The following is a 23,500-nucleotide window of genomic DNA, read 5'->3' on the forward strand; positions in this document are numbered from 1 at the left end:
TTATTTCAGTCACTCTGGAAATGCAGCCACAGTTTGAGTCCTTCAAGTTGAAACATTTCTATTATCTCTGCTTTTATCTTTTCTGGTCTTGCAAAAAGATTTCTCCACCTCATATTCCTTCTCTTCTGTCCAGTTGATTTCCTCAAAATCTCCCATGCGGTTGGCCGAGGGACGTAAATGATCAAAGAAAACTGAGAACTCATCCTGCAAGTGGTCATGTCCTTTCAACAGTTGCCACACTTGGGTCTTCAGCTGAAAGAAACCCAGAGAAAACAAGCATTACATTCCATGTCATCACATTCTTAGAAGGATTTCTTAGGGCAAGCAGAACATCAAGGCTTATTATAACTCCAACATGGAATTTTATACTTGCATTGTTACTACCTCATGAATATTTTGAGATCATTCCATATTCAGCTATCAAATTAGCAAAAAAAATCCCTCCAAAATTCTAGGCAGACTCGACAGAAGGCACTAAGCTAAAATGTCACTGGCAAGGTGATAAAAGCAAGGTGGAGGTAGAAGAGAGGAGACTCAGGCAGGCCAGTTAATTGTAAAGCCTGTTGTGGAGGGCAACTTCGATTCTCTACCACACCCCATGGAGGGAGATCAGACTTGGTAAATGCTTATGGTCCCAAAGAGCAGCACACTGGAACAGTGAAGCAAGCTAGCTTATTGTGTTCTCAGGACTTATGAAAGAAAGGAGGTACCTGGAACCCTCATTACCTCTGCAATCTCCTGCGGAAGGCAGTCCACACAGCTCTGCAGAACTTTGATGATCTTTTGATGGTGGGCAGGATTTTCAGCAAAACAAATCTCCAGTTGCCTGAGGAACTTCCGGCTTTTTTCAAATGCTTGCTGCTCTTCAAACTGATCAAAAGAAAAAGATTCACACCTCACATCCAAAAATGTATTTCCAAGTATCTCTAGTTGGCTTAAACAAACTATTAAAATACCTCTCATCTTTTGCTATTTCTTTTCCATTTGTATGGATATACACTGTAGAACTGGGAAGAGGTGGAAGATGAGAAATAAATAGCACTTTGCATATCAATACTTCCATGAGCTGTAAAATTTTACTTCAACCACATGCACAAAAGACAGGAAAATTCAGAAGGAATGTAATGGGCGAAAGCCTGTATCTTAAAAAGTGGAAGGCTGGTTTCTGAGACAAGGGAACCATTCTACTTGCTGCATGTTGTCTCTCTGCAGTCAGGTTCTAGGATGCAACTTGGAAAGGCTGATTCTCCACAGTCGTATTTGAGTTTTAAAACAGACACTAGACACAAATCCAACTAATAAAACAGAAGGTAAGCAACTGATTTACCCTGTTTTTCCTTGCCCTAGGAAGATTTCCTCATTCTTTCATTCCCACAAGCATTGTCATTGTCTGCTTAAATTCTGGTCTGCTTCTTTCATTCTACCTACCAGTCCACACTCCAAAGCTTGTTCTGGTAAAAGGAAGGCAGCGAAATCTGTGAGCAACTGTGGCCAGTCATGCAACAGTTTCTGTAAAGTGAAATAGAGATCCACAGCTGTTCGCTTGTCCATGCTAATCTCAAACTCATAGATAACACGAAGGAAGTCTTCATACTTTCCAGGAACATGCTGCAGTGCTTCACGCACCTGCAAAGAACAAGACCTTTATAGGACTGCCTAACATTCAGGAAGAAAATAAATTAAATCTGGGAATCTCTGATCACTTGTTACCCAGCATTCGTATAATGCTTCCAGTTTTGTTGAGCCAAGAAAATCTCTTCCTTAAAGATAAATGCAGATTTCTCACAAGAGAGAAAAGAACCAAATTCAAGACCCAAGAAATTCTGAAATTAAAACTGGCCCAGTGTGGTAGGCTGACCCCAGGCAGCAGCTAAACACCCCCACAGCCTCTCACTCACTCCCTGCCTCCCCAAAACAGGCCAGGGGACAGAATAGGAAGAGCAAAAGCGAGAAATCTCACGGGTCAAGATAAAGACAATTCCGTAAGTGAAGTACCACGAAATGGGGTGCTAAGAAGAAAGGTAACTCCATCCTAGTCAGAATTGGCACCCGCAGTTAGAAATGGCAGTTATGTGGCTCAGGTGGGAACTGTGAGGATTCACAGTGTGCGATGTTCCTGTTTCTGGGTTACTTTGGTCTGGCTTACTCTGGTTAGATAGGCTTGTGCAAATGCCAGATCTTTCTGTTCCCGCAAGGGATCTCTCTCCAGGATGTCTTCATCATACAAGAGGAGCAGCTTTGACATGTCTTTGCTGGCACGAGTCCGTCCCTTCTTATTTCTGGCTCTGTGGGAACTCCTGCTTTTCCCAGGGGCTTTCACGTTCTCTCCTGTGAAGAAGCACAAAACAAGTTGTACATGCACTTAATACATTCTCTGGGCTGGTAGACAACTACTCCTCTAGACCAACATTGTGACAGAGAAATAGGTTTTCAGACTTAACCATCAGTTAACTGTTTACATCCTCTTGTATGTGTATGAGCAAAATACCTCTTATTAGTCAAGCTGGCTAACATTTGAAATTGGCTGCTTACAGCAACTGATGAGGAAAGTCTCTGGATACATCAAGAAACCCATCTTCGTCCCTAGCGGCTACTCAGCTAGCAGTCTGCTAAAAAACAGTAGGTAAATCTAGTGAATACCAGGGGCAAAACTACAGATGTGATATGAGCATCAGAGCTGGACTTAACACTTGCAAATTACTCTTCTGGCTTATTACTTGCACAAATACAGTTAACATCACAGATAACTAACTGGTGTCAGATAATATGGAATGAAATACTACACAAAGATTTTCTACCTTGAGATTTTTGTGTCTTTAATCTTGGGAATCTACTGGTCTACTGGGTCCACCTCCTCAAAGATCCCTGTTTAAATTCATCTACTGCTTGCTATATTCTGTAAAGATATTATTTCGTTTCCTTGACAGTTCCCAACATGATATTATAACACAAAATTCAACTTAAAAGTATGACTATTTAATCTTGTTCTTGTATTGATTCAGGGTATTAGTTGACACAAGGCACAAATCTCATGTCTGCAAATTCCTAAAGTATAAATGCATTACAAGGAACTGAAGATGCTCGGCTGACATATGCAAGGGCTTCTATGTTGAGAGCCGCTCTTACAGAATTATGATTGTTATAAAATTTTCAGATGGAAAGCAATACTAAGCTCAGAAATGCTGAGTGAAATTAAACCCAGATGGAATTTCCCTATGGTTTTGCTTTCAATGCAGGCAGAAGTTCCCTGTACCCTGCATCAAAAGAAGCCAACAAAACTTACCTGGTGGTAATCTGTGGGCTTCCACCTTTGGGGCCATCCTTGTCAGTGTGAAGGCTGATTTAGGTTCTTCTGACACGTCTCCACAAACTTCTTCATCTTTCTGTAAGCTCTCTATTCCTTCCCCTTCCTCCTCCTCCTCCTCCTCCGGCTCAGAGTTCTCTTCCTGGGAATTCTCTTCTTCAGAATCTCCTTCTTGGCTTAAGCGTCTCTCTGTTGCAAGCCAAGTAAGTTTTTCCATTGTCTCCTTCGAACGCAACAACAAAAATCCACATTATTTTCTTTTAGTGTTTCTTTGAATGTCATTCAGCAACTAGCTCACTCCATTATAATGCTAACAGTGCTGAACACCACCACAGAACAGTATCTGACCAGAGGGTTCTAGTAAAGTGACAGAATTCCACAAGAACCAGAACCGCCCATTTTTCTATCACACAAAAACTTCAACTCAGAATTGAACATGTAAAAAAGCCTCATGTCTTAAAGGCTTGGTGGAATTGTGTCTTGGAAATTAATGCAGTTAAAGTATTTCTTATTAATGAACAGCTTTAGTTGAGAAAGTCCTTACAGATCAGCATAATTTAAACAATTTTGCAAGACATTCCTTTCATTTAAGACTTAATCTCAGAAAGACGTGGTGTCCAGTTTCTCCAAAACCAGCACAAATACCATGATAACATATGGTTAATAGTCCAGCTTTCCAATTGGAATTGTGATTTGCCCTTACGTCACTAAGGTGTTTCAGCACACAAGTTACTAGCATTTTTTTAAATCTTTGCTTTTACCTGAAGTTCTGGCACTGAAAGAATAGATTCTTCTGAGGCTGATGACATTTCTTCATCCTCATCTTGTGTGAAATCATCAAAGTCATCATCGTCTTCTTCCTCTTGTCCTTCTCTCTCTCCTCCAGCTTCAGGGCCAGCTGGTGTCCCAACAGACTGGCCATCCATACTGGACGAATCTTCTGGTCTACCTAGCGGACTACTAAATTCTGCTTCGAGATCCACTGTGTATGAATGATTCTTTGGAGACTCACCGCTTACTTGTGGTCCAGTAACACCACCTGCATCTACCTGCTGTTCATCATGGGGAGATGACTGCAAAGCCCGTCTTTCTTCTTCTCCCTTCTCTTCACACACAGCGTGCTCCTTTTTAATTTCTTTCAACTCATTTGGACATGAGCAGGCCTCCATGTTCAGCTCCTGGCCAAGACCCAGCATGAATTCCTCCTTCACCTCAGCACACAGAAGATCCCTCTTCTGTACTGGATTTACTTCCTTGATAGCATTGTTTGAATCTTCAGGGTCAATTTTCACTGTTTCATCTGGACCTTCTAAATGAGGCAAAAGGTCTACAGACAATGGCTCTGAAGCATTCTCTTGTCCTTCCACCACTGTCCAGCTACAGCAGTCATTCTTATTTACCATCTCCTGACTGCCATTAGTTGAAGTGGCAGGATTTGTACTACATTCCTTCATGGGGGAGACAGCTGAGCATGTAGCATACAGTTCCTGGGGTTCAGCCTTGGGTTCCACTGTGGGGTAGGAATTTTTGCTGTTTCCAGCAGGGCATGAAGGAACCAGATTCAGCTCTTCATTTTCACCAACGGAAGATGCAGAAAGACCAACAGGGTTAGGAGAAACTATCAATGAAGGAATTGAGGAAGTCACTAGAGGCTGATTTAATGGACATGGGAAAGTGGATGGATTTACCAACAAGGTTGTAACTGGAATAGCCTGAGTGCTTCTCCCAACAGTTGTATTTATGGGCTGAATCATGTTGCAACCATTGCCTATATTAACCACTTTCACTGTGGTAGCAGGTACAGTAAGGATGACTGGAGATGGCTGGATCAAAGGAGAAGTCTTTATCAGTGGGGCAGATTTTGTCCCTTTTTTCTTCTGATATCCCTTGCGAACACAAGGTTTGCGTATTTTTGCTCCTGCCAAAGCTGGTAACATTAATTTTGGCTGAAAAGTTATTGGATTTGAAGACACTAATGCTGGTGGTACAGCAGCTGAGAAAGCTTGCCTGGAGTCTGGATGTGAAGCAGAGAGCACGTTCTGAAATTCCAAGCCATCCCCACTTCCCACTACTGCTGGAACATTCAAAGGCTGCACTCCTGGCACTGTCTGCATAACCGCAGCTGGTTGGATTAACCGAGGAATCTGAACCATAACTTTGCTGGGTGGAGCCTCTGACTGGGATAACTTCATGGTTTTCTGAATGTTAATAGTATTGGAAATGGGCTGCAGACAAGGACTTGGTCGAATGAGGACAGGCTTCAGAGCTGAAGACCTCTGTCTTCTCCATGCTCTCCTGGAGAATCGATTGGCAAGAGGCTTTAAGGTCAGTACTAGTCCCTTTGGCATGAGTAGAGGGTATTTTTCATCATATTCTGTGTCTGAAGTTTCCTTTTCTATGCCCAAAAAGACAGATTCTTCATCAGGTGAACCTGGCATCTCCCTCGCATCTTCTGCTAATTGCTTCAATTCCCCCTGAATGGAGGGCAAACTTGCCTAAAGGAAATAAGAGAGTTTTCAGTCCAATCCACAGGTTCTGCCTACCTTCCAACAGCACTGCAGAAGAAAGGCAGTAACTTGCTTCTAAAAATAAAGCATTTTTTTATTTACTGTTTAACATTCACAAGTTTTACTCCAGAGCCTTCAAAGGAATCCAAGTGCCTAAAAGAAACAACAGAACCAAATTGCTTTGTAAGTGTTCCTTCAGTAAATACAAGGCTGTAGGATGGAAGCTTCACTGTAACAGTGCCATTAAGAGAAATAGATTTTAGGGCAACTCATTTTTTCCTCAGACACAGACCTCACTGAGTGACCCTCAGTGCCATCACTATGCCTCCAACTTAGTCTTCACTGTGCAAGGAATCTCAGAGAAAGAATCCTTAGGAAGTGTGAGACGTTCGGGTATAATAACAGCCACACTGCAGGTGAACATCATCTTACAAAGAAAAACACAAAAAGAGTGAGGGAGGGTGACAGAGCACTGCAACAGGCTGCCCAGGGAGGTTGTGGAGTCTCCTTCTCTGGAGATATTCAAGGCCCGTCTGGACGCCTACCTGGGCAGCCTGCTCTAAAGAAACTGCTTTGGCAGGGGGGTTGGACTTGATGATCTCTCGAGGTCCCTTCCAACCCTTACAATTCTGTGATTCTGTGAAAAAAACACAAACCCACAGGTTTCTTCTTTCCTCTTAAAAGGTTAGGTTTTAAGCAGGAAGAACAAATGTTTTCTCCTGGCTATAACAGTGGGAAAGACACCACTAACCATAATGCATAAGGCATGGGTCAGACTATGTCAATTAACAACTTAATGAAGTCAAATTAAAAACTAAATACATCAAAACAGTCATTAGAAATACGCCCATGTAGCATGTACAAGGATGTGCCAAAAAAACAAAAAATCCACAACAACTTCAGCTCCATATTGCAGCTGGGCAGACACACCAGGAGCAGTGTATAATGCGTTGCTAAGTGCTGCTACTGTTAGATTTACTACCTAGACCCAAGATAACACAGGCTCCCCTGCAATACAATCAGACTACTTTTTGACTTCAGAGCTGTAGCCTACCCAAACAACTCATTCTGAACCATTATGGTAAGAAGGAAACTAAAAAGAAAAAAAGAGAAATAAACAAAGCTATGCTGGATGAATAAACAGCAGAAACAGTACCTTTAGCCAAAATGGCAGGCGATGTTCTTCTCTCTCCACAGGTGGTTTCCACTCACTAGGCTGGATTTCCTCACAGCACTTGAAGAGAACAGGCAACTGCTTTGTCTTTTTATAGTACTATGTGGAGAGAATGCAAGGCAAGACAACCACGGTCAGAACACCAGTCCAAGATCTGCTGGGATGTAGGCTAAGAACTGTGCTCTGTAGAAGTGTTCATATGAACGCTCACTGCCATCTTGGTTTCTCTCAGAAAAAAGCACGAAATTCTAGCAGTTGTGCACATGTACTAGCTTTAAGTTTTTTTTTTCTTACTCTTTTCAGCAGTGGCCATTAGTTATGGAAGAGGATATTTGGCCTGTTGGACCTATAGCTTGACTGGAGACAGCACTTTTGTTTACATTTTGCTATTTAAAATTTATTTATACAAATTTGGCTGGATTACTGAAGCTACAGCTGTACCAGGACTATTTGCCATCAGGCTTTGGATTAGATTACACTATTACACTAGGCTCTAGGCTGTCAAAATATTAATTAAAATACTTGCAAAGTAAAAAACATATGGCCATTTTGAAGAAATTGTCACCCTTAATGGAAGGATCACATTTTCTTTTAAGAAAGAATCAGCACACGTACAAAAAGGTCCTTGCAACAAACAGCACATCTCTTTTTGTATGACAAATACGAACCAGATAGACAAATGTGAAAAATGCCAATCCATAATCTGAATTCATCACTTACTCTGATGATATTATCAGGGGCTCGATTCATATTGAGATTCTTGATTCGCACTGTCAGCTGGTGGGCAGTTTTTGTTGGCAAAAGATATTTGCTGATCAAAGGCTTTGGAAACTCTGTCCCTTCAAAATGTTTCAGACCTAAAGCTAATAAACTGAAGAAATAAGGGGGGGGGGGGGAATAAGAGAAAAAGTAATCTTTTAGACAGTACTTCAGATTGCTATTTGTACGTGCTGTTCCACAACAGACAGATATTCTTAAAGATTGCATCCTAAAAACTTTTCCATATACAGGAAGTTCATTGGTGCGCATGTTATTCAGCAATTCTAAGCACCTACTTGTCCTCTGCCTTCGTGAAGATAATCTTGTCCCGGGGAGGGTTTGCTTTCAAGGAACATATTGGCAATAACTCTGGATACATAAAGACTCTCCTTGTTGCCAAAATCCATGCCACTTGCTTTGGCAAACATGGAAATTCATTGGCTGTGTAAAGAACGAACAGATGAGGACAGATACAGGCATGGGCAAATACTGTTATTCACTACTGACTTCTTGAAAACAATGTTTCTTTTATTCCCTTCATTGCAGAAAATGCTACTTCTTCCCTGTTTTTTAGAATTTGCATATTATTTAGTTTCTGCTTAAATTTAGATCAGGAAAAAGTATACATACCACTCTTCTTCACAGCTTTGCGAGGGCTCCAGTCAACTTGAACTTGGGCATGAAAATCTTCAATGAGCTGCAGTGCTCCCTTCAAGTTACATGGCTGAAACATTGTTTGAAATTTAGGATAGAATGATTGACGAAGGAGCATAGAACTTCGAGCAAAGTTACCAAGCTCACTCTACAAAGTCAGACAGAAAAAAAGATAAAAGGTTAAGAACAAGGTTAAGAACGTATATGTAAATGCAATAATGCAACCCGTAAAAGCTGGTGAAGTCACAGGCATAGAAATACATCAGTATAGATATCTTCTGTCTTATTTTTGAACTCTAAATCTAGGAATAATCTCCTCATTTTTTTAATACTTACTTTTGTCTGATCATATTAATTCACCAACTTTCTGGAACCTATCAAGGTCACAGAATGTTCACTAATACAGAAGTTTTTGAACTTTGTTTTCAGTGTTTCCAAGCAAACAGTAGAAAACTACAAAGATACGCCACTTCAAAGCACTGTTATTAATCTGCAAAATGTGATTTATTTCTTCAAGTACTGAGCATGCTAACAGAAGGCTAACATCGTCTTGTTTAGTGGTCTCTCAATTGCATGGGATCAATTAAACAAGTTAAGCTCTCTAAATATCACCAGTGACCAGAAGTCATTAAAGCTTGTGTAACTCTTTTTTTAAGACATATCCTTACCAAAAACATCCTAGTGGTACTGGCCTCTGAACTTAAAGCAGGGTTGGAACTTGCAAGAAGATGGATTTGAGTCAGAAGCTGAACATGCTTGAAGAATAAAATCAGACAAATAGGGATTGTCAGCGTATCAGTAACACAAGAAACTGGAAAGCTTAAGTATAAAGGTTCAAGAAACATCTCCCAAGCACCACCAAAACAAACAAACAAAATCACCAAAAAAAAAACAGTCTGACTTCAAAAGAAATCCTTCCAACAATAGAAAACTGAGGGGAAACTTGAATACAAATAGGCAGCATAAAAAATTACTTCTGATATTATAGTTTCTATTCCACAGAGTTGGAATACATCACTGGTTTAAGTCTTAGGGCACATTCCTGGCTTTTATACAAAATCTTACACCATAATGAGCAATATAGAAGGGATTTTTTTTCTGATAAAATACTCGAGTGTTTCTTCAGAAAGAATGACTTCAGCAATCCCCATATGCACATGTTCAAACAACATACACCTTGTTTTGCAGCTGAAAGATTAAAAAGGTCATTTGCTTTACATGTATAACCCAAGATCTTTTCTTTAGCTTGTGTTTGAGAGATTTGTGTCCTCTCCTTGCTGCTACACACCAGGACATGACACTGTATTGGGTAACAATAGTTAATTGCAGCTTTTTCAATTAATTTCCAAAATGAAACAGCAAGCCGAAGTGCTTGCTGTACCACTGCTCCTTTCCCATGCTGCAACAGCATACAGTGAATATTCCATAGCCTAAATGTAATGCTGATAATATTTTATTACCTGCTGCATTTGCTGCTGGAGCCTTTTTCTTTGCGTACAGTCGAGAACAAGGCTTTGGAGAGGCTTCTCATTGTGAGGTTTTGATTTCTCTACTTCTTGTGGTGGCTTGATAGAAGACTTTTTCATTCTCAACTGCTCAAGTTGTTCCTTCACTGTCCGGTGTTGTTCATTCAGTAAATTGGCCAGAGGCTCTTCAAATCTGTTTAAGACCATAAATAAATAAATAAATGCATACCTATATATCTATATAAAAACATAAAAAGCATAGGACCTAATGACCATTCCTATTCTATTAGAGTATTTTATTTTATTTTTTCAAGTTGAAATATTCTGTCAAAGTGTTGAGTAGTATGAAGAGAGTAGTTCTTAAACCGTACATCCCTGTAACACTGTTTTAGTTTTGGGATGCAATGCCAAAACTGTTCCACTTAACCTCTATTCCAAGCACAGCTAACACTCTTGTTCACTATTCTCAGTAGTGCTCCGTGTTTGTTGTACTCAAGTGCTAAGACACACTCCAGAGCAGCCAGGAGCTAACATAATCTATGATACAATAAACCCAACCCTATTTAAATTATAGCATCAGGCAAGGTCCGAACCCAAGGTGTTATGGGTGGCACGTTACCATAATTATCTCCAGAAACATCACACGTTGACTCAAATGCTATTACTTTTTCTTCTTCTTCTATTTTTCACCACTTATTTTTTTTTAAAAAAAGGTTTTGCCCAGCTTTATGCAGACTATTCCACTGGACATCTGATGACACGATAGTAAAAGCTACTTCTTTTGCAGAAAATGATATATAATATTCTGATTTGTTAGTTATCAGCTTTACTTTTGTAACAGGCCTGAAGTCAATTACAAACGAAGTTGTTCCAAGATGCATCTAATGTAAGATATCATAAAAACAATAAACTCAGGAAACAGGTATTTTGCCACAAAACATACTTCAAGAGTCCTGTAAACAGATAAAACTGGGGAAGAAAAAATTAGGAGGAACGGCATGCAAAAGAAGTAAGAATAAACTAGCCATCACCAAAACAAGTGCATACAGATTGTAAGAGCATGAAGTTTCCCTGCTTTTAGTCTGTAGCTGGTTTAAGATTTGCTGCGCTCTCTCTGGTACTGCTCATCCAGAGAGAGTATCAAGAAATTCCAGCAGTCATTTTAGCTCCTTTCCCAAACAGATACAGCTTGATCTTGAGGTGATCTGCCCCATAAATAAGGAGACACCATTCTTATTATAGTTCACCTTTAGAAAATTTCTGTAATTTCTTAAATAGGCTTGTATTATTACCTAGAAAGTAATGCTTTAAAAACTTTTTTCTGTCTGAGGTGCTACATCAAGTATAACCCATATCAAAAATAATCAGAAGTTAATTTCTGAATTTTATAGTTGTTTCAGACCTAGGCCTCAGCAACTGTATGTAGTTCTCTTCCTTTGGAAATGCTACTATTATATTCAAGTTATTTGCTTAAAAGACAAGATGATATGCTTGGTCAAGCTAGTTCCTCGGGAGTCTCTTATAATCAAAAAAATGTAAGGGCAGTAACTGAACTTTACCAATCAACCCTCTCCCCCCAACAACAACAACAAAAGGCAAGAAAATGATTACCTCTTTGAAAGGAGTTGAGAACACTACACCCACCACCACACTGTAAAGCACAAGAATTAGAGAGCTACAGTACCTATTGCTTTGAGCTTGGGATGTTCTCTGCACAGAACATGCACAGCTTTGATCACGTACACAAAGAGCATATGCAGCAACACCCCAGTATCCAGTGTCTCTATCCATCGCTTTGAATCGTTGTGTCGTTGTCAATCAGGTAATATACTGCTCCAATAACTATGGGAGTATTGTTTAACAGCTGAGGCAAGTGTCTTAAAAGCTTGCCAAGCCATTTTCCCAGAATTAGTGTAATAAAGGGGTTATATATGGAAGGCCTTCAGATAAAATGGATGATACCCTTTAAAGCAGTAGCCTTTTCTCAAAAGGCATTATCTCCTTAGGGGATGGCATAGTACCCGCAGGTGACCAAAGGCTTTTTACCATAAGAGAATTAATAGTATTTAGTTTTATGACAACTATCAAATGATCCTACCTAAGCGCCTGTGGTGTATTAAAATTTGGCCGTGATTCTGTAACATTATCTTCATCTTCTGGACCTTCATCTTCCATGTTTGAGAAACCCATCTCATCCTGAAACTGAAAACACATGTAGTAACAGTTAGAAAAAAGAAAGCTCAACAAGTACACTTACTACAAAGTGTCTTTAGTTAGCAAAGCTCATGATGATCCTCTTAGCACATACATTCATCTCTACAGGAATTTATGGTAGTTCCTATGTAAGTTCCACCCCAACGGTAAAAATTACACTTTTATGGTAGAGTCCTTTGCACATATTCAGCACTGAACATTTACAAAGGTCCCCCTTATGGCTTTAGTGATTTCATGCCAGATCTGAGAAAGATCTATTACTCTTCAGTGCTATATCCAATTTATCACTTACTGTCTCAAACAGCTCCTCCATGAGTTCATTCACTTCCTTTTCTGCAAGTAAAATTAAAAAGAAAAATGAAGATTCCTCTTGCAAGAAACGCTCATCAATCCTGTCATAATCTCAAGCCATTTAAGGAATCTCTCTTGCAAAGGGTAACCCTCCTCTTGTAAACAGAGGTCTGAGAAGGAACAGCCTCTGATATATACAGAATGGTTGAGGTTGGAAGAGACCTCTGGCTCCATCTGGTCCAACTGCCTTCCTCAACCAGAGTCACCCATATCCACTTGCAACATCCAGGCTGCTTCTGAAAAATCTCCAAGGACGGAGATGTCACAGCCTCACTGGGCATCTTGTGCCAGGGCTCAGTCACCTGCACAGTGTAAAAGTGTTTCCTGATGCTCAGACAGAACCTCCTGCTCTTCACTTAGTGCCCATTGCTTCTTGTCTTGTTGTTGGGCACCGCTCAAGCAAGCCTGCTCTGTCTGCTCTGCACCTTCCCTTCAGGTATTTATAGACATTGGTAAGATCCCCCTTGATCCTCCTCTAGACTGAACAGCTCCAGCTCTCAGCCCTTCACATATTTGAGATGCTCTAGAACCCTTAATCATCTTTGTTGGACTCTCCCTGCTACATCCATGTCTCTCCTGTAATTGGGAGCCCAGAACTGAAACTTGTACTCTTGCTGTGGCCTCACCAGTGCTGAGCAGAGGGAAAGGATCATCTCCCTCAACCTACTGGCAACACTCCTCCTAAGGCAGCCCAAGATACCATTAGCTTTCTTTGCAGCAAGGACACACTGCTAGCTCACATTATATTATACCCTTTTTTATTGCTGGGCCCCAAAAAAATCTGTTGAGACTGTTTCTAATCACAAATATTTTGGAAAAACTAAATTAAAAAAAAATAAAATGAAGATAATCTGCAGTAAGACCTAAAATAAATACACTATTGAGAACACAATAAATGATACGCTCTTTAAACTGTAACTCAAAGATTGCAATGACTTGAAGAAAATTTCATTACACTCAAAACATAAGGCAGGCATTCACTTTCCGATTTGGATGTAGCTTTATGAAAGACCGCACTATCTCAAAATTATACTTCATCCTTTACTATATAGTAAAATGCATCTGATAGCACAGCAGCTCTGGCTAGATACTTTCACGTATTCACAGAAAGCCAGTTCCGCATGGAAAAGGTGTTCAGCATGCAAAGTGGTTTTTTGTTGTTGTTGTTGTTTGTTTGTTTTTTTACTTATTAGCATACACTGCAAAGACTTTGCAACAAAACACTTTTCAAAACAAATTACTAATCCTAATGAGAAAGGAAGTGGGATTCCTGAAGGACTTACTGGTAATTCTCACCGCACGATCATTTCTGAAGTCTTCTGTATCTGGTTCATCCAGATCTTCCAGGAAGTTGTACTCAGGGTCATCATCATCATCTAATTCATCTATTAGGAAGTATGTTTTAAAATGTCATTACCCTCCTCCAAGACCAAACAGTAGCCAGGAAGAGAAACACTTAGTTTATTGCCTGATCTTACACAAAGAGGGCTAGGATTACTGCTTGAAATGAACTGTTTATTTTTATGGAAGCAACATCAAGTCCATCCTCTTTTCAAACTAAGCTACTAACCACATTTATTCGTAGTCATTCCCATTTAGAAAAGTTAGATTTGTTCTGTCTGACTTGAGTTTCAGCTAAAATTAGAAAGAATGAAATATTGCAATACATTGGAAGAGTATTCCAATTTTTGTTTTACAGTCAATTGTCCAACTCTGTGTAACCTGTAAATCCAGAACAAAAGAAAGTCAAGCCCCAAACTGTTTTCTCTCTTCTAGAACAAAATAATTTTTTTCTACAATAACAGGTCATGTCCCTGCAAAGGAGCATGGTACATTCAGATTCAGGCATACCTTTGCTGCCAGCTTCATGACACAGCATGATGCATTAAGGGCTGAACAAACACAGCTTTCATTTATGGTTGCCAGTTACTGCATGTGCTGGCTGGTTAATATTTGAAGTGAGGGTTTTTAACTTCAGGTGTCTCACAAGTGTCCATGCAGAAGATGAGGAAAACTGACTGTGTGCAAAACATATGCGTATTGCTAAACAAGATAATGGATGCAGGCAAGAAAATCACGAGCAACAGGAAGAGAAAGTAGCCAAGAACAGGAGGAAAAACCTCCAGGATCCCTCTGTTCCAATGAGCAACAATGTGTTGTACGTACCTTCATTCTCCACATCATCGTTCATGAGCCCTCCAAGCCACCTTTTCCATTCTTCATCATCTGCGGTATTGGGATCATACATATCAGGCGTGATATCTGGGGCTCGGAGCTCAGCCTCCAGTTGACCAAGAGGAACATCCTTCAGCGGTCTCTTTGATCGGGTTCTGAAGGCAATGAGGCTGTCTTCCAGAGACTGAAACATGAAGGAAAAGCACAATGGAATTAGAGTTTCTCTGCTTTCCTCACAGCTTCTTTGGCAGTAGGATTTTCATCAGAGCAAGAAGAATCCACTATCAAAAATGTTAGATTATTGCCACAAAGAATTGTTTATTTTGGTATTCCAAAAAAGCCAAACTTTCATTATTCTTGCTATTAATTTATTATTCTTTACGAATATATTATTGTTCACTTATTTTGTGCTAAAATTCTATCCACCCCCTTGCAATATTTGCCCCCTTCACGTACATTTTACTCTGTTGCCCAGTTTCCACTATCTGTAATTAACCTGAAGCTACAGTACAGGACTCTTTCTTAACAACTCCTCACCCTTGTGCAGTAGATCAGTAATATTTTTCTCATTACCAATATGAAATAGTGGTTGTCTTTGCAACCGAGCTTCTTTGCATGTTCATAGAGTACCTGCCTGCAAAATACAACCAAAGTGACCATTTTCTTTTAAAAGGAATTTTCCTTACTTATGTAAATGCCATAGAATTACAGTTAACAGTAAAAACAATGTAACTGAGAAGCCTATGAGCATAAACAGAAAGTGTAGTTATGATACAAGACATTAAAAGTACATGTCACCGATAGCCCTGTACTAACAGCTACCTCTAATTCTCACACAGAGCTTGCATGCTACCCACTAAACAGATTCATCTTATTTAAATTTACAAAAGGAGAACAGAATGAAATTTTAACTCAAACTGAAAAAATACCACTGTAGCATCCCAAAACACAGTACCTGGTAGGAATCCATGCATACTGGGCTTGAAGCCAGTTCTTCATCCACTGCATGCAGCTTCTCCATGAATGTGCTGTCTTTGCTTTGCTTTGGTTTAGGAGGTGGCGGAGGTCCCATGGGAACTACTTCAGCACTAATATGTCTAACAACAGGTGTAGTAACCTTCTCCACCTAATTAGAAAGGCCTTTATGTTATAAAGTTTTATTTACAGCAGATTTCCAAGGACAGAGTAAGTCTTTTTTTCCAGTTTGACCACAGGCTAGCAAAATCGAAACGAGAAAAATGCTTCACAGAAGGAAACAGATGATTTGTATTAGGCTCACTTTGATTTTCAGAAAGTACAAATTCACTATTTAACGAACTTTCAGGAAAGGAGACATTTGGAAATAGTCAAATGCTGGAAAGTTCCAGCATTCAGATTTATTATCTCTAGTTATGCCAGTATTTGTGGCACACACACAACCTTCCCCAAAACAGTCCCACAGTGAGTAAACTTGGAAATATCAGTACATTATTATTCTTTCTCTGAATCCAGTGCCAATGGTCAGTTCTCACAGTTGCTTTCTGATTCTTGTCTGGTGATACTCACTCCCTGTCAGCTCCTATCACACTGCATATTCTTTCCACTGATCTGATAGTGCATACATTCACTACAAATACTTTCATGCTTTTATGAATATCACCATGTCCTCCTGAGCCAAGCATAGAAAGCATTTCCCCCTCAAAAATAATCAGAAAAATAAACATTATCTGAAAAAGAAGCAGATTGTTTCCATTGGTAGTGCCTTTTTAAGGATTTGCATTCATTTTTGACTAAGCTTTTTCTGCAAAGGATGAACTTAACTGCTTACACAGGAACCATTGCAGTGGGACCCCAAATCTACATAGCACCTGTAACGCCACTACAACTTAAAACAACAGTATATATTTTTGCTTTCTTATTAATTTAGGAATAATGACTGAAGATTGCTTTCTTTAGAAACAAAAACTCTTGCAAGCTTGCCTCACAGAGTGCTCCTCCCTCTTCATCAGATGATCGCCTTGTCCTAGATCGTTTTGCTCCCCGAGGAGAAGAAGCAGTGCTCTCTACATCACTTTCCAGTAAACTCTATAGTGTAAGAGATACAGAACGCAATCAATCAATCATGCTACAATCAAGACCTGCTTCAACTAATATTCCAAAGACACTTCTTTAGCCAAATAATACAGCATTGAAGAAAGATTACTAGAAACTCTGAGGTGATTTACAATCATTCGTGTGTTAAAACAGAGCATTCTGTGGCCTTAAACGTGTAAACTCCATGCTGAACAGATCTTTGTACAAGTTACATTTACCTCTTCTGCAGTCTCATCTTCATCCTCATCATCAGGCTGGTATTCCTCATCAGATGAATCGTCTTCCTCAAGAGGAATGTCCACAAACTGAGGAGGCTGCAACAGAACAGAAGAAAGGTGACAACTTTTTACTGGCAAGATAAAGCATTGCACTCTAATGGTACACTATCTGATCAAATATATGCAACAGCTGAAGAAATACAATGAAGCTCACAAAAGAAGGAAACTACAGAAAGAGGCTGAAGAAAACAAATATATTACTAAAGTAAGATCGGTAAAGCAAAGTAAGTGGTATGAAAAGGTACAAGAACACATGATTTATCATTTATACAATGGAAACATTACATAAACAGACACTTTCTCAAGGACACATTTCTTTTACTTGAATGGCCATTCATTCCTGCTCTGCTGCTGAATCCCCTCTACACCTAAACTATAAGTCTTTTGGAGCAGGCAGGTCTTAGGCCAAAAACTGAGATCCAAGCCACATTTCCTGGCAGTCCTAGAATACGTATAACAATCTCAAAGAGGAGCAACTCACAGCATGAGACCTGGGCAGCAGCATTCACTATCAGGCATTTCATCCAGGTAGAGGCTGCTGCAGTACCAAAATGGGGAGCTGGATCAAGTAGAAGAAAAGACCCCTTCCTCTGGCATGCCATCATTCCTTCATGTTCTGCAGTTCCCCTGCAGGCAGCTCTTTTGGGTTCTCTGCACACTTCTACCTTAGCTGCCTTGTCCTTCCCTGCATAACCCATTCACAATGCTGGTCACTGATACTCCCAACATGCTAGAGCCAAGTCTGTTCCAGCACACCATTAAGACTTACTGCTAAGCAAGGTGTCTCTAGCACGGACTCCAATTTCCCAGTAGTAGTTCACTTACCTTTACCTCATTTGCCTTCTTAATTGGAGAAATATTCCACGTTGGAATCACCTAAAGATAGCAAAAACATTTTAACTCTCTGAAAAGCATGCTTTTGCACAGCTTAGATAATCAATTTTATCAAATAAGTACTTGAGCTTGAGATCTTGTTCTCCAAAGTAGCTACGTAACAGACTTTGAACAAATGTTTTCTAAACCACCCATGTGATCTCTACAGGCAGTAACTTTAGTATAATGCATACTGTCAATTCACTGCATTTTCTAACTCTGTCCTGGTTCTATTCTGCTCATCTAAAATGATTTTTTTACATTGTTGTATCAAAAAAATATATGCACAGAACTCACCTTTTCATTTCAAGAATATGAAAAGCATGCATGACACTTCTAAAAGAAGTCCCAACAATCAAAGCCATTAGGGTAGGGGAAGGGTGTGATAATGAAAGCAGATGAGCTACTTACCACTCCTTTCTCCACAACTTCCTTCAGTTTGGAACGAGTCATTTTGGGTTCCTGAGAGTTTGAAACAGAAAACCACAACCTGCTCAGCTATTTTTCTTAACTGCAACTTTTTCCCCAGCAACTGTTTACTAGAAGAAGCTTTTTCCTCATTTTTAAATTCATTACCTTTAAGACATCATCAGTGACGTGAAAAATAACCCCTGATATTCTGTTTCATGATTTACACTCAGACACGACTCACTTCATGCAGGTGCCAAATCTGGTTGTGAAGTGTAAATTATACTACCCATTCTCCTCCTACCACATCATCTAACACAGACCAAGAAGGTAGACTGGTAAAGGAATCACCATTTGAATAGACAAAAATTGTGGGAAAAGAAAGTTTTTTACTTACAAACAAAGGTATATCTTCTGTCTCACTGATGGCTGCTTTCATCATCGCAACCACATGCTCATTTGTGATCACTTCCTGCAGGAAACACACAAATAAAAAAAGTCTCCTTTACATTCTGTTTGTTAAAAAGAAGCAGACTTAATGTTGAAATAAACCAGTAGGAACCATGATGGAGAAATAGTGAATGTACAATAAATGTTGCAATTATGCAGTGAAAAAGACTAGTGATCTGACAAGAAAATATAAAGTGAGCACAGCAGTGATAAAAACATTTGCGCTGCATTCTCTGCGAATGCTCCAAGGAGGAAACTGACAGCAGAAGGAAAGAAAATGGTGTAAATAAAAGTCCACACCAGTTTCCCTTCCCTCCTGTCACACAGCCAATTTACAATTTTACAATGTGCTGGTCCCATCCACATAAGACACATAGCTGCAACAGAAAACTTAAATCTTTAAGGTCCCATGGGCTTGCAAAACAGTAAGGGTCTAACTCTCTAGGGAAAGCATCTAATGATCTGTTCTTTGAAACATCATGCTGTATCATTTCAGAGAACACTGGATATATTTGAAAAAAAAAAAACATGAAGGCATAGGAGACCTAGTATCAGTGACTACATTTTCAGAATGCCACCACGAGTTTCCAGGGAAGGTAGGCACCTGTGAGATGTTTACAGCCCTTCAATGATGCCACATGACAAAGAAAGACATTAAGTTATAGCACTTGCACAAAACCAGCTGGTGAATCGGCCTGAAAGAAGGGTCATGTCAGTCTCCAGTTTGTTTTCCACATGGATTGCATAACATGAAAATATTTGACATCACCTGGACTGGAACAGTACTAATAGAGAAAAGAAAGGCACAATTTTTGATCCTGGGGAAAACAAATAGCATTTCTCTCCAGACACTGCTCATGGGACAAACTGAAAGATATGCAACTGACATATACATAAACCTGGAACCAGAAGCACGAATTTTAGTTCATTTACTTTAGTGAATTTAGTTCACTCCTACTACTGCTATTAGGGTACAGTAAAACAGACCCATTTGTCAATAGTGGAAGTCAGGGACCAATACCCACAAATAAAGCCAGATAACTTGTACGTACATAACTTGTACATTTGCTATATTAACCACACTCACATGTAGGATGTTTCGCACATTGACAACCGTCAGGTTATGCTGCTTAGCACCATCTTCTAAGGTGCGATCAAGGGTATCATCCAGTTTGATGTCGCAAGACAGAGAGCCCTCCTCTTCTTGACTTTTCCCTTCCCTTTTCCGTTTGTTTGCTTTTCTCCTCCTCTTTCTTCTCTCAATATCTTCTCCATCTTGCTCCTCTGAAAATTAACAATGAAAATTAAAATCTAAAACTCAAATAATCACATCCAGCACATTCAAACAGTATGAGTTTTTTTTAATTAAAAAAATATAGAATTATGTAGATTCTAAAGTGACAACAGCTTGCCAACAGCCGATAATGAAATCTTCCAAATAGAAATGGCCATAAGAGATAGAAGCAGTGTTTCTGAACAACGGATTCAAGTTCTGTAGGACCTGAGTGAGTCACACTAGTCAAGCAAACAAAGGTTATATATCTGACACCTCTACTGGACTCATTTTAAAGAATAGTCTCAGCAACCCTTCTACACTTCTCCAGAAGGAGCTGTTTTAAGTATGCAGTCAAGATTAAAAGAGCAGCAAAACTACAGGCCAATGCAGCAAGACTTAAAATGTTTCCCAAGCACTGCTGTTTTGCTGATTCAGGGAAATGAAAGGAATTAGAACTTCCTCTGAAGGAAAACAGACTTTTTAGTAACTGAAAAACACAGAGATCAACTCCAGCAAGTTCCACTTGAATACCAGTGGTTTTGTGAATTCAGAACACATACTGAAAGTGAAATTTGAAGCTTTTATCATGTGTTCTGAAAACACATTGCACTCGAACAGCCCCCAACATGGCACACACACATCCCATGTTCCTTGTCTACCATACCAGATCACAGGTCTGCTCCTTGCACAAAGCTAACCCAATGGAACAAACGGCCCCAAACTCTCATTTTCCTTATCAGTCTGCTGGGGACACTCACCAGTTCCGGTGTTCTTCAATGGCTTCATCATGGTAGGACTTCTAACAGCCAGCTGCAAATAACTTCTCACTGGAGACTCCTGCGCTGCAGACGGGTTGTCAGTCAGATATGGATCTCTCTGCAAATTTACTTCCACCTCTGTATAAAGCTCAGGAGTTTTCCCTGTAAACAGTATACACCAGGTTGGAGTCAGATACACCATACGGACACAGATGAGCAAAGCTAAAGGGCTGCTACATTGCAAAAATTCATCCTGACCCATTTAAATCTGTTAAACCAACTGCAGAAGTCACGCTCCCTCACCCAGTTTGTGAAAGAGACCCATGTACAGTGAACACTTCAACAGCAGCAGTCCCATGTTACTATCCTCCAGAAACAAATCCGGATGAAGCAATCCTCACTTCCAGCTATTTCAGTCTTGCTACCTGCATCATCAGTTTTGCACAGCTGTGCTCAAAACCATTCCTGTCAAATGATCTAACCACCAAAAAATAGTGATTTCTTTAAAGTGTGGTTGCATTCCCTGTTGAATAAACAGGGCTGCGACAACACAAGTTAACAGCTAGGGGCAAGCACTCCTTCACCCAGTCAGAACAGCCTAGTTGACTGCAACCTTAGCATGCACTTTCGTTGTTACCCTGGGCTAATTTCAGACTGTACTCCTGCTGAGAGGTCCAACGACGTCCCTTCCCACTCCCGTTCTGCACAGTTCTGGAAGTTAGGCAGGCCTGGATAGGAACTGTAAACTGACCACTATGCCACCACAAACTCAGCTTTCAGTCAAATCAGCAGGCTAAATCACAGCAGCACAAGAAGCAGAGACAATTCTCACAAGCGAATAAGGAAGCACTGTACTTTTTTGCTGCAGCCTGTAGTTTGATGCATTTACAAAGAATATAAAAAGTAGCTGAAACCTGAGGTTTCTTGAAAACCTTTAGCCCGTATGAAAACGATCTGTCTTCTAATAAAACCAGCTCTCCCACCCCACAGCATTTCCTGCTTTGTGCCCGCACAGGTATCTGTGTAGTCACACACTAAATCAGATCAGGTGGTTGAACCAGATAGAGAGGAAAAAACAACACCTCCCCTCCCCCCCCCTTTTTTTTCTTTTGCTAAATCAATTTTCTGATCTCATTGAACTCAAAGACAAAGATGTATGCCAGGAAACGAAAAAGATGAATACAACACACAGTTTGGGAAGACAGGATGACCACTTGTGTCAGCAGACAAAGAAGATCTGAGCTACAAAGTGAGCGTCATTTTGATCATGAACACCTCACCTTACACAAGTTCACATATCACAGTTTCACTGAGTAAACCTCTGAGCAAGCAAGGTTTAACGTGGCCTTTTTACATCAACTTCCAAAACACCTCTTTCCACAGCAAACTTGTAACTTTGTTAACACAGGTCCTACTTCAATGGCTCTCCTAAGGGGTCACGGTAGAGTCCCACACAAGTGCCACTCTAGACTACATCTTCTGAGAAAGAAAACAAGGGTGGATAAAAAAAATGAAAAGTGGGACTTTTAGAAGAAGCAGCTTGTACTTTTACCAGTCTTTACACCTCACTAGCAAATCACCACTTTTGAAAAACTAAACACCAAACAATTGTTTCAGATCAAAGCTCGAATTTACAAAGACTTGTGTAAAGACCAGCTGAAAGTCAAATACCCTGCACAATGGATTTTTTTTTTTTAAATGAAAGCTATCATTAGTACTGATTGCTACACATGGTCCACAGAAGACTAAACACAAAGATTAGACCAGGAAAATGCGTGTAAAAACTGTAAAATTGGGTACTTGAGAAAACTGAAAGAAGCTACTTCAAAAGTGTGTAGTGTTTGGCAGTGCTACTTAAGTTCTCAATTTGTTTCCTAAGATTTTGAGGGAGGAAAAAAAAGAAACATTTTAAATTGGAATGCCTTCTAACCTGTACCACTTCAGAACCATATTTTTTTTTTAAAGGAGAACAAAACCAAACAGCAGAGAAGGTTACGAACCTCTCCCGTGGCTCAACTCAAGGCAACAACGCCAATGAGGTTCCCTCAGTGCTCCCTCTCCCGGGGGGGCTCTTCGCAGCCCCCCGGCAGCACAAGCCCCTTGCCTGGAGTGTTTACACCTGATAGCACCGGCGGGATCCCAACGCACACATTTACCTTCTCTGCCCCCTTCCAAGTTTTTAACGTCTTCAGCGAGCTCAGCGGCAGAGCATGAATCCTTCGCGCCCGGGCGGCCGTCAGCGCTTTCCTGACTGGAACCCGGGGCCGTCTTCGCGGGGAGCCTCCTTCCGCCCTTGAGGAAAGCCTCCCCGGGCCTCCTCCACGAGCCCGGGGCCGGGGGCGGCCCGGCGGCCCGGCTCACCACCGGTTTCACGGGGGAGCTGCCGTCGACAGCGCCCGCCAGCGAGACGCCTCCAGGCGGCTCCCCGTCCTCCCCGGCGCCGCCCCGCTCCCGCGGGCTCTGCAGCCCCACGACCACCGCTCTTCTCTTCTTGCAGGGCAACATTTTCAGCGAGAGCGACATCTCGGTGCCCACCTAGAAGACAGGAAAGCGGCTGGCCGCGGGGCCGCCGGCCGGGCCTAGCCGCCTCGTCCCGTCCCGCTCCGCTCAGGAAGCGGAAGCGCCCGTCGGGGCCGCGCGCAGGCGCCACGCCGCCATGTTGGGGCGCTGAGGGAGCGGCCGCCATGTTGGCGGAGCGCGGACCGCCAGCCCCGCCGTGACGACCGCGGGGGACCGCAGGCATCGGGGGGGGGGGGGGGATGAGGGGCGCCGCCATCTTT

The 23,500-nt window shown here is 40.9% G+C and overlaps 1 protein-coding gene across 2 annotated transcripts in view; it reads right to left on the reverse strand.

The window, feature by feature from the left end:
* Nucleotides 1-23,500, reverse strand: part of LOC118178189 (GON-4-like protein) — a 29,866-nt gene that overhangs the window by 5,879 nt on the left and 487 nt on the right. For both annotated transcript variants that reach the window (XM_035346497.1, XM_035346498.1), the window contains exons 2-26: nt 22,877-23,255; nt 20,721-20,882; nt 19,774-19,970; nt 18,634-18,708; nt 18,240-18,290; nt 17,781-17,831; nt 16,896-16,991; nt 16,564-16,668; nt 15,560-15,730; nt 14,596-14,788; nt 13,713-13,814; nt 12,371-12,411; nt 11,963-12,066; nt 9,859-10,057; nt 9,067-9,153; nt 8,375-8,546; nt 8,041-8,185; nt 7,706-7,856; nt 6,968-7,084; nt 4,066-5,799; nt 3,284-3,527; nt 2,147-2,328; nt 1,429-1,626; nt 727-870; nt 109-252 (exon numbers count right to left, since the gene is read on the reverse strand). In XM_035346497.1, coding sequence (XP_035202388.1) covers nt 109-252; nt 727-870; nt 1,429-1,626; nt 2,147-2,328; nt 3,284-3,527; nt 4,066-5,799; nt 6,968-7,084; nt 7,706-7,856; nt 8,041-8,185; nt 8,375-8,546; nt 9,067-9,153; nt 9,859-10,057; nt 11,963-12,066; nt 12,371-12,411; nt 13,713-13,814; nt 14,596-14,788; nt 15,560-15,730; nt 16,564-16,668; nt 16,896-16,991; nt 17,781-17,831; nt 18,240-18,290; nt 18,634-18,708; nt 19,774-19,970; nt 20,721-20,882; nt 22,877-23,255 — 5,244 coding nt within the window. The remainder of the gene's footprint in view (nt 1-108; nt 253-726; nt 871-1,428; nt 1,627-2,146; nt 2,329-3,283; nt 3,528-4,065; nt 5,800-6,967; nt 7,085-7,705; nt 7,857-8,040; nt 8,186-8,374; nt 8,547-9,066; nt 9,154-9,858; nt 10,058-11,962; nt 12,067-12,370; nt 12,412-13,712; nt 13,815-14,595; nt 14,789-15,559; nt 15,731-16,563; nt 16,669-16,895; nt 16,992-17,780; nt 17,832-18,239; nt 18,291-18,633; nt 18,709-19,773; nt 19,971-20,720; nt 20,883-22,876; nt 23,256-23,500) is intronic.

Source organism: Oxyura jamaicensis, chromosome 25 (genome assembly GCF_011077185.1).
Source record: "Oxyura jamaicensis isolate SHBP4307 breed ruddy duck chromosome 25, BPBGC_Ojam_1.0, whole genome shotgun sequence".
Classification (NCBI taxonomy): domain Eukaryota; kingdom Metazoa; phylum Chordata; class Aves; order Anseriformes; family Anatidae; genus Oxyura; species Oxyura jamaicensis.